General features: G+C 48.2%; 1 protein-coding gene across 2 annotated transcripts; it reads left to right on the forward strand.

Annotated features, from left to right (window-relative positions):
- Nucleotides 1-1,560: 1,560 nt before the first annotated feature.
- Nucleotides 1,561-9,929, forward strand: SGK1 (serum/glucocorticoid regulated kinase 1). 2 transcript variants are annotated; one of them, XM_059842051.1, is made up of 12 exons: nt 1,561-1,879; nt 4,471-4,546; nt 4,976-5,051; nt 5,496-5,600; nt 6,028-6,111; nt 6,216-6,347; nt 6,629-6,741; nt 6,945-7,068; nt 7,414-7,509; nt 7,621-7,776; nt 7,884-7,973; nt 8,696-9,929. In XM_059842051.1, the coding sequence occupies exons 1-12, from the start codon at nt 1,642-1,644 to the stop codon at nt 8,861-8,863; spliced, it is 1,458 nt and encodes a 485-aa protein (XP_059698034.1). In that variant the 5' UTR covers nt 1,561-1,641; the 3' UTR covers nt 8,864-9,929. The 2 variants fall into 2 exon arrangements, with proteins under 2 accessions (XP_059698034.1, XP_059698035.1); XM_059842052.1 differs by lacking the exon at nt 1,561-1,879 and adding an exon at nt 4,212-4,370.
- Nucleotides 9,930-10,234: the final 305 nt, after the last annotated feature.

Genomic DNA, 10,234 nt, shown 5'->3' on the forward strand with positions numbered 1-10,234 from the left:
AACGCTGTCATGGTGAAGAGCTTGATGAGCAATTGTTTACCTAGTGCTACTTTTGCATGGAATACATGTACTTGGCAGAGCCAAATGCTTCACATTAGATTACAAATCAAATCAGTTCTCCTCCTTCTTGCCATTGAGCAGCAGTTCCTGGAGTTTTCTGGTACAAATAAAACAGTATCATGCCACTCAGAAGTGCAGTATAAGATTGTCACAAGGTGAGTATGTGCCCAAAGTCCATGCAGGTCAGTCCGGGTTACTGGGTTAGCTGGTCACTTATCATTATCTAACATTGCAATGTGACATGAGAAGGAAAAAAACAGGCAACTATTCAGGGATATGCTTCAACCCATCCCTGGCTTACAGGGATTTGTGGTATAGGAACATTTCAGGTCAGACATTCTGCCTGTGTAGTTAAATCTTGGGTGGTTTTTTCTATTGATTTGTCTATCCATTCTTGAACTCACCCACTCTTTTGGAGTGTGAACGTCCTGGGACAAAGAGTTTTATAAACTTTTAATATTCTGTTTGTGGTGTCTCCCTTTCCCTTTTATTTTCAGCATCTACCTTCTTCTTTATTATTATTAATTTTGTTTTGAAAAACTCTTAATTTAGAATTCCGGGACAGTTTGTCAATTTTTTAGGCTGAGGTAGAAGAGTAACATGAGTGTGGAACATCACTGCGATTCTTTGATTCTTTTCCTGTATTTACTTTTCAGCTGTACAGCCCTAAATCATTCTCTATACAAATTTTTGATGCAATTTATTGAGATATTCTGATGCTTTCCCATAAGACATGGTATCTGAGAAAAGGGGTTCTTTGATTACTTGTCTCTTTGTTGTGCTCTCTCATGCCTTTTAACTGTTGAGGCTGGCTGCTTGCATAAGGAAAAGTTTAAAAATACAACTTTAGGACATCCCGGGCTTTGGAGAACCCAGATTAACCAGCTTAAAACGCTACATTAACTAATAAAACAATAATAATAATAATTAATCCCTTGGGTGGCATTCCTCCCTTCCACGTTAAAAACATCGTGGCTACGAGGCACCTCGAACACGGGGAGAGGGCGAGGGCCCTGCGGGGTGCGGGAGCCGGCAGGTGGGTGCCGCACGGAGGGACAGGACAGCGGCTTCTCGCGGCGGGGCGCGGCCGGGGATGCGCGGCGCCTGGCCGGGCGGAGGCGGGCGGCGGGGGAGCGGTGCCGCGCGGGCGGGGGGCGCCGCCGGGGCGCTGCCGGCGGAAGGCGCAGGGTGCCAGGTCGGAGCGGGGCGCCGGTCCCGCCCCGGCGCTATCCGGAGGCCGGGGAAGCCCGGCCGGTAGCCGCAGCCCCGCGCCCCCCGCGGGCAGCAGCAGCAGCCCCCGCCGCGCCTCTGCCCGTGCCGGAGGGGAGGGGGCGCAGGACCCGCGCCGTGGGTGCGCGGCCGCTCGCACCGCGCCCTGGCTGGCGGAGCGTGGGCAGCGCAAGCTTCCGTGGGGCAGGGCCGGCCGCGGCCGGCAGGTCAGGGAGGGCCGGAGCGGCCCCCCCGCCCCGCTCCGCCCGTGCGTGTGTTTGTGTGCGCGCTGATTACAGTAATTTTGAGGGTGATGTTGCAACGGGGCAGAGTGTGCGGGGCGGCCCGTGCTGAACTTTATAACGCTCCCGCATGTCAGCCGCCCTCGATAGCGCGTCCATAAAGGGGTCAGCGGGAGCACCGGCTGGCCTCGCCGCCCTCGCCGCCTCCCTCCTGCCTGCGGGCCGCCCGGCCAGGAAGGGGAGTTATTCGGGATTGCAGCAGCGGCCGGGAGCGGGAGCCCAGGCACAACCTCCTCGCCGCCGCGCCGCTCCCGGGGTACCGGCAGGCAGCAAGATGAGGGGCAAAGAGGAGAAGTCGTCGCTGAAAGGTGGGTTCACCGATCCGCCCTGGCAGAACTGTTTTCCACGGGGAAAAGAACCCTTCCAGCAGCGGGGTACTCGCGCGGCGATGCAGCGGGAGATACAGGCGGGTGCGTGTGGGGGACAGCCACACGGGGGGCAGCGCTTGGCACGAACAGAGGCCAGGTGACTTGGCGAGAGCAGCGGAATCCTTGCAAAATGAGCGACGTAGAGCGGGGGCGAGGGCGCTGGTGTAGCCGGCTGGAGCGGGGGCGCTTTCGGGCGGCGTGGGGGGCCGCGGCTGAGCCGGGAGGACTGCCGTGGGTGTCAGCCTCTGGCAAGCTGTGCAGAACTGCGGGTGGGTTGTGCCGGAGACTGCTCGGGGCCTGGGAGCCGCTTGCCTCTGTGCACAGCCGGCAGGAACGTGCCGGGGGTCATCGTCTTGTATCCTGGAGATGCCAGCAGGCAGAAGGGCAGGGGACGGAAACTCTGGTGACTCTACAAACTGCGGCTCTCGAGTGGTTTTTAACACCACTACTCTGTAAACAGCACTAAGGGACAGAGACAACTGCGTCTCTTTCAATCTATCAAGCGGGTTTTTTTGAGGATAGTTTTAAATCCCAAACTTTATTGTGGATTTTTTTGTGTGTGTTCTCCACTTACATTAATGGGAGTAGCAATCTCTGTGTGCAACAGAGTGAGGAAAGCCACAAGTGGGAGAACCCAGAGCCCCGCCAGCTGCAGTCCACATTTCCTTGCTTCTCCCGTCGCCGCTTCCTTCCCTGGCGCCGGCTCCCTTCCACTTCCCCGAACCGCGACGGCGGGGCCGGGCAAGGGCCCCTTGCTCCGGGAAGGCCACCGGAGGCTCAGAGCGGAGCCGTCAATCCTCCCTTCTTGCTTTTTCCCTTTAACGCCTTTGAAGAGCTTTTGAAAGACATGTGCCCAAGTCGCAGGGGTCTCTCCTCCGGGTCATCCATCTTGCTGTTCAAGGTGAGCTGCCGCCTGTGACGGCTGCCGTGCTGCGGTGCTTGCCATCCCCCCTGAGGCGGAGGGTGCAGGCAGCTGCCAAGGGATGCCACCCAGCGGCCGGCAGTGGTTGTGGGGGGAGGCAGCAGCAGCGGGTAGAGAGAAAAAAATAAAAGAGTAAAAAGACGGTCTCCGGGCGGGGGGAGGACGGGGGCAGGTTGCAGCTGGAGCCGCTGGCCGCAACCCAGCGCCCTTCGTTCAGACAGCGAGGCGAAACATGCTCATGAATAACACCTCGTCGGGTGGAAACTTCCAGCCGCCTGTAGGGCGCAGGAGCTCGGCACCCCCCGGACGCGCCTGACCCGTGCCAGGGCTGCGGTGCGGGGATGCGCTCCGGCGGGGGAGCCTGGCGGGAGGCCGTGGTCCTTCCCGCGTTCCCCGGGAGGAGGGCTCCGGCTACACCCTTTCACCTTGGGCGTCGTGCATGCCCCAGCGCTCCTGGTGTGCCCCCGGCTTGCCCGTAGGGAAGCGACTGAGCCATTAAATCCCGGGTACACGGTGTTCCCAAATGACCGTGTACAGTAAAAACAAAATCTGCAGAGCGGAGCTGTTTCCCTTTCTTCCCCCCCTCCCCCGTTACTGCACTTGTCAAGACCTCTGTCATGTCCCCACCTTTTCTAGAAGCAGATTTCTGTTCTCTCCCTGAACTTGGGTTCAGGGAACGGATTATTTTTTTTTCCCCGTTGTTTCCCTTTTCGGCATTAAAAAAATACTTTTTTTTTTTTTTCCTTTCCTTTTAGTTATGTTCCTGCCAGGATCAGGGCAGTGCATAGAAGGAACATTTGTTTGTTTTATTGAAAACCGGGCAGGAAATTTTGTTCTTCTGAGTCACTGCGGCTCCTTCAGGGAGACGTCAGCGTCCCTTATCGCCGCTCAGCCGGTGCGGCGGGACCGGGAGCGGACGCAGGCTGCGGGGTGGTGGGAGGACACCCACAATTTCGGGAAGAGGTGGTCGTCGTAAAGACACAGCCAGACTTCAACCTTATATAACCGTAAAATAAATAGAGCCGGATAAAAAAAAATGGGGGGGTGGGTGGAGAAGGAAAGTCGGGGTTACGGGAGTTTGCTGTCAAGGGGGAAAAAAAAGGATTTGATTCGTTTGCCTGTGGACGCTCGGCATCCTGAGGCAAGGTTCTGCGGGGGTACTGTGTGGGGGCTCCCCTGAGGGTTGCGCCCAAGGTAGGGCGGTGGTAAAGGCAGCGACGATTGCCTTCCCCTCCCACCCTCAACGTCCCCCGAGGCAGCTACTGGCCGCCCCTCAAAGGACGTCGAGGGGGGCGCGATCGTCGCCGCCCCGCCCCGGTCCCGCCCATCGCCGCCGCCACTTAAACGCCGCCGGGTGCTTCGCCAAGTCAGTGCGGTGCTGGGAGCTGGTGGTGCTGTGTTCTTTCGGTGTATCTCCCTCTCGCTTCAAAATGACCGTGAAAGCAGCTGAGGCGTCTGGTCCTACCTTGACTTACTCGAAGATGAGGGGGATGGTGGCCATCCTCATCGGTGAGCGGCATGCGGACTTCTTCGAAGATGCTCACGGGGCTGTGATTTTTCTGTCAGGGTGGCTTAACGATTTTGTTTCTCCTTTCCTTTTACTTTATAGCTTTCATGAAGCAGAGAAGAATGGGACTAAACGACTTCATTCAGAAGATAGCCACCAACTCCTATGCATGCAAGCAGTAAGTGTCAGAAATCTGGGGGGGGCGGGCTCAGTCACAAATATCACTAGATATTGCGAGATCTAGTATAAAAATAATGTTTGCTTACTGCAATTCCTGCGGCATTACTGTTACGGAAGAGTTTATTTGTCTTGTTGAGGTATTAGTCACTTCACAACCATGTCTGTGAGCTGGGTTTGGAACTAATAAGTCAGAGATTTCTAGTGACCCGTCCCTATTTTGTACTTAGAGTATATATAAATTTCTTTGGATGAGGGAACTTACTGTCACTAGAAAAATTTTACTCTTTAAATCGAATGGATTGTTTTGGTTGCCTTCTGTAGTAAACTCAACCAAAACACTTCTGCGATACGTGCTTGCCCTCTGGCGGAAAGATCTGCCTGTGCTGCTCCTGGTAACTCCTAATCATGTGTGCTCTTATCCTTGCAGCCCTGAAGTTCAGTCTATCTTGAAAATCTCTCAGCCTCAAGAGCCTGAACTTATGAATGCTAATCCTTCTCCTCCGGTAAGTAGATTTTACTCAGCGTGACGTTTTTAGAACACCAGTTCGGCCACTAATAGAAGTGTAGTGAAATTAGCATCATGAGTATTGCATTAGTGCACTCTCATAGCACACTAATGTAAACAAGAAAGAGTAGTTGGGTTAGACTGAAACTTTCTGTTTCAAATATAAAGAGGAAATGTTTAAGAAGAGTTAGGAGTTATTTCATTATGGAATGTGTCTAAGACTTCAACAAGCACTTTTAAGCACTTTTAAGTAAACTATGGTTGTTAGACTTCTTAGGCGGTACCTATCAATTTATGATATCTATTAGAGATCAAGTTTTAGTAGCAATAAGAGTGTTAATCTTTATTTTCAAGGTCACTTCATTTATATGTCTAAAAATGATAAATTGTTGGGACTCTCACTGCTGAACTGTTTTAATGAATGTGGTTTCTGTTTTTTTAGCCCAGTCCTTCACAGCAGATCAATCTCGGCCCATCATCCAACCCACATGCCAAACCATCAGACTTTCATTTCTTAAAAGTGATTGGAAAAGGCAGTTTTGGGAAGGTAAGCGTAACTTTTATTTTTGTTTAAATTTATTTATTCTTGAGCTTTTCTGTGAAATACCAGCGAGTGGGGTTTGTACTGCCATTGGTGAATGGCGATCGCTTAAACCAAACCTTAGCACATCCAGTGCAGGAGCAGGGACGCTGCACTTGAATGAGTCAATAGCCAGGGAACTCGCTCCTCTAGCGCTGTGAAGAATAGATGTACTTGGCTTTTGGAAGAGAAAGAAACTAGATGTAATATCTTTGGGCTAGATAATTCTGCCAGAATGGTAACAGTGTCAGGCATTTCCAGCAAAGGGCTTGCACATTGAACCAGAGGGATGTGGCAGTGCTCAGAAGCTAATGTAAAGGCTTGTTGCTGGCTGTGTTCACAAATTGTTCCATATTTCAGTATTGCTCAGGTCTGCAATTTTATGCACTTTCAGGTCCTCCTTGCACGGCATAAGGCAGAAGAGCAGTTCTATGCTGTTAAAGTCCTGCAGAAAAAAGCAATCCTGAAGAAGAAGGAGGTAAGCTGCCCTTCACAATGTCATTGCAATGTCCATCCAAAACGTTTTTACTGCTACCACTAAGCAAGTGTACTAAATGTTAATGGGTTTCTGATGTTTTTCAGGAGAAGCACATTATGTCAGAACGCAATGTCTTGCTGAAAAATGTGAAACACCCCTTCCTGGTCGGGCTTCACTTTTCCTTCCAGACTGCAGACAAATTGTATTTTGTCCTGGATTACATCAATGGTGGAGAGGTAAGCAGTAAGAAAATTATTGTATTTCCTATAATGTGAATGGTGGTAGGGTAGACATTTTCACCCTTCCTTTTAAATACAGAAAAGTTGCAAGGGGGAAAGTCATAGGAGAGAAGTTACTAGATTCAATGTTTCTGCCTGCCAAGTTTTGAACTACCAAAGGATCCTTAGGCCATTTCCTGCTATTGTTCTCCCGTGCTATATCTGTTGAGTCTAATTAAGTGCATTGTTAACAGGCTTTGGCGCCGTTTACACAACTTTGTTCTCTCTGTCTCCTGTAGTTGTTCTACCATCTCCAGAGGGAGCGTTGTTTCCTGGAGCCGAGAGCCCGATTTTATGCTGCTGAAATTGCCAGTGCACTGGGCTATCTGCACTCCCTGAACATTGTTTATCGGTGAGCAGCCTTGTTCAGTTTGTTGTACAGAAAAAAATCATGTGCTTTGTTAAATAAGCATTGAAAAGTTTAGCTAAGTAGGAGCTTGGGATTGCTTTTAATATTTTGTGGTGGCTTAGTGAACTTCTCTAAACAGCTGCACCTAAAATATTCTCACTGCACCTCCTCTAACTAACATTCATCTCTTTCATCTCTTCCTGCAGGGACTTGAAGCCAGAGAACATCCTGCTTGATTCACAGGGCCACATTGTCTTGACTGACTTTGGACTCTGCAAAGAAAACATAGAGCACAATGGCACGACCTCCACCTTCTGCGGCACACCAGAGGTACGGCCAGCCCTCAGCCCCCCACTCTCAGAGCGACAGCAAGAGCTGTTCTTAGCAGTGAAAACTGACTTGTCCCAGGTGTATGTAAGGCAGGTTACATGAGCAGGGGGCATTATGGGCCTTCTAATAATAGGGCTGCCATTGAAGATATGTAGGACACATGGAGCTTGCTGAGCAGGAGAGAGCAGCTCTCAAGCCATCTGCCTGTCTGAAAAAATATTGTAGTTTTCCTTTAGCTTAGATATTGCTGGGATTCAGTGAGCTGCTTTTATTCATGAATGGGGAGGCTTTCTTGCTTGTAAAGATATCTATGGCTCACATGGCTCTTCCCCTTCCATTCCACAGTATCTTGCTCCTGAAGTTCTCCATAAGCAGCCCTACGACCGGACTGTGGACTGGTGGTGCCTTGGTGCAGTCTTGTACGAGATGCTGTATGGCTTGGTAAGTAACAAATCCTTCATGACAGATCAAACTAGCTTACTTGACTTTACCACAAGAAACCCCATGCCTGCCTGTCAGCGTCATTAACTCCTCCTTTTCTGCTTCCCACAGCCACCCTTCTACAGCAGGAACACCGCAGAAATGTATGACAATATCTTGAACAAACCCTTGCAGCTGAAGCCAAATATTACCAACTCAGCTAGACATCTCCTGGAAGGCCTCTTGCAGAAGGACAGGACAAAGAGACTTGGTGCCAAGGAGGACTTTGTAAGTGCGAACTGGCCAGTGCCCACATGCAGTGCGGGAGGATGACTGGGCCATACTGTTTACATTAGCTTGGTTCTGAATTAATCTATTTTTCTGTCTCTTAACAGATGGAGATTAAGAATCACATCTTCTTCTCCCCAATTAACTGGGATGATCTCATTAATAAGAAGATTACACCCCCTTTTAACCCAAATGTGGTACGTATCACTTCTAATTATAGAGTGCATGGAGAGTGTCTTTTTACCCTTTGTCTTTGTGGGGTGCCCAGGAGCCAGGGGCAAGTGGCCAGATAGGTGTGTTTGGGGAATGGAACTTTCCTTCCCCTGTGTCTGTCCAAACAAAGTAAAAAACAGGAGGTAATTGACTTTTTGGTGATGATCCATCTAATTTTGGCTGGTTTTTTTGTTGTCTCACATGCTTCATTTGCATGGTGATTTTAAAATAATGCCCAGCCTCCCCATTTTACCAAAGGGGAAGTTAAGGTATAGGGAGCAAGTGGCTTCCCTATGGCAGAATTACAATTGGCTTGTCAGATACTAACATGTAAAGTGAGAGATCAGGCTGTGGAGGTTGTTCTCCATCATTTTCTGAGCATTTCATAAACTTTATTTAATAATCAGGAGATCAAGGTCCTGCACTGCAAACTGCTGTGTGGCAGAGTTGCATGTTTGCATTTAGCTTCTGTTGCATGAGCTTAGTGGGAGTGCAGCAATACTACATCAAATCATCTTGTTTTTAGTGAGACAGTGTGCAACAGGATACAAAAAAGGTCAAACTAAAACTGTCAAAGGCTGCTAAACAGTGGGTCTGAGGTGATAACACTGTGAGTCTCTGTACAAGGGTGCTTGTCTCCATTTTGAATTGAATTGCATACTCAGAAAATCTTGAGGTCTAAATTCCTATTCTGTCCTTTCCACAGAGTGGCCCCAGTGACCTGCGACACTTTGATCCGGAATTTACAGATGAACCAGTCCCTAACTCCATTGGCCAGTCCCCAGACAGCATCCTCATCACTGCCAGCGTCAAAGAAGCTGCTGAGGCGTTTTTGGGCTTCTCGTATGCCCCACCCGTGGACTCTTTCTTGTGAATGTTTTTATTTTATTCTTATTTTTAATAATAATAACTATTATTTTTATTTTTTGTTTGGCCTTCTGGTGGAACTGCCAGTTGACCAGTCACCTTGAAAGAGAATTTGCACATTTCCACCATGGCAGCTTTGCAGCCTTAATTTCAACGACACTGTTTGCTGGAAGCTTTTTTGAAGAGCACATCACTCTCTAAATGAGCTTTACAGGCTTTTCATTTCTATTTGTTCTTCCCCCAAAGTGGTGCTGTCTCCTTGGGAAAGAAAAAAATAAAATGACTGCTGCCATAGACTGCTATGGCAGATCGTAGGAGTAAGAACAACCTGTTTTGTAATCGTGCTCGAAAAGCCTTGCCTGAAGATCTGTCTGAACGTGATAAGGATTTTATGAAATGTGCCTTTTTTCTGATGAGATCTTGTGAGCTCCAAAGCTTTCCCTGTTGCAGAGTGTGTTTCTCAGTTCATTTATGTGGGTTTACTATGTGAACAAATGGTATGCGTGTGGTCTGCGTACTACAGATGGACTTAGTTTAAAGCATCAGTGTGACACTTGCAGGATACCACAATGTGGGGCATTGTTTGTTTCTTCCATATTTGGAAGATAAATTAAGTGTAATTTTGAAATTTCTTTTGTAAATCTATACTGTCAACTAAAATTATTGAAATGGGCTCACAATTACTTGTATCCAAATGCTTGAAGAAAGCATTGCTGCTATGAAAAAAGATTTCTATTTTTAGAAAGGGTTTTTATGGACCAAAATGCCCCAGCTGTGCAGTCGGTCAAAGTTCTTGGTTTCTTTTTTTTTTTTTCCCTCTCTTTTAGTTTAAAATATATCATCTGTAAAATGGGCATTATTTATGGTCTTGGGGTTTGAGGGATTTTCATTCCTGATTGTATGTATTGTAAAAAAGATCTGTACATTCAGTTGTAACTCTAGATGTATATTTAAACTTACAGACTTACTTGTAATGTATACCATCATTGTAATGTAATATAATTAACATGGTTATATGTATCATATTTTTTTGTGACCAGACCCATAGGTTTGCAGTAAAATCATGAAAAATACTTCCATGAACTTTTGTCTTATTTTAAAACAAAGGTTTTTGCAAGATTTAAAATAAGTCCAAGCTGCCAATCAGCCAAGATAATTTTGCTTAGGTGTGTGATGGTTCTTCCATCTAACTGCACCCATAGAAGTCTTGCCATGGATACAACTTGGCAAACTACGTCGATAAGACTTGTGATCTTCCAACTATGGGTGCTGGGAGTGGTTGTGTATCAGTGTGTTCTTTTGTGGTACAAATGATCCCATTCCCCCAAAATTAATTTTTCTGCCTCAAGTAAAGGGAAGGTGCTGCTCTCTGGTGTGG

The sequence above is a fragment of the Haemorhous mexicanus genome, chromosome 3, assembly GCF_027477595.1.
Source record: "Haemorhous mexicanus isolate bHaeMex1 chromosome 3, bHaeMex1.pri, whole genome shotgun sequence".
Taxonomy (NCBI): domain Eukaryota; kingdom Metazoa; phylum Chordata; class Aves; order Passeriformes; family Fringillidae; genus Haemorhous; species Haemorhous mexicanus.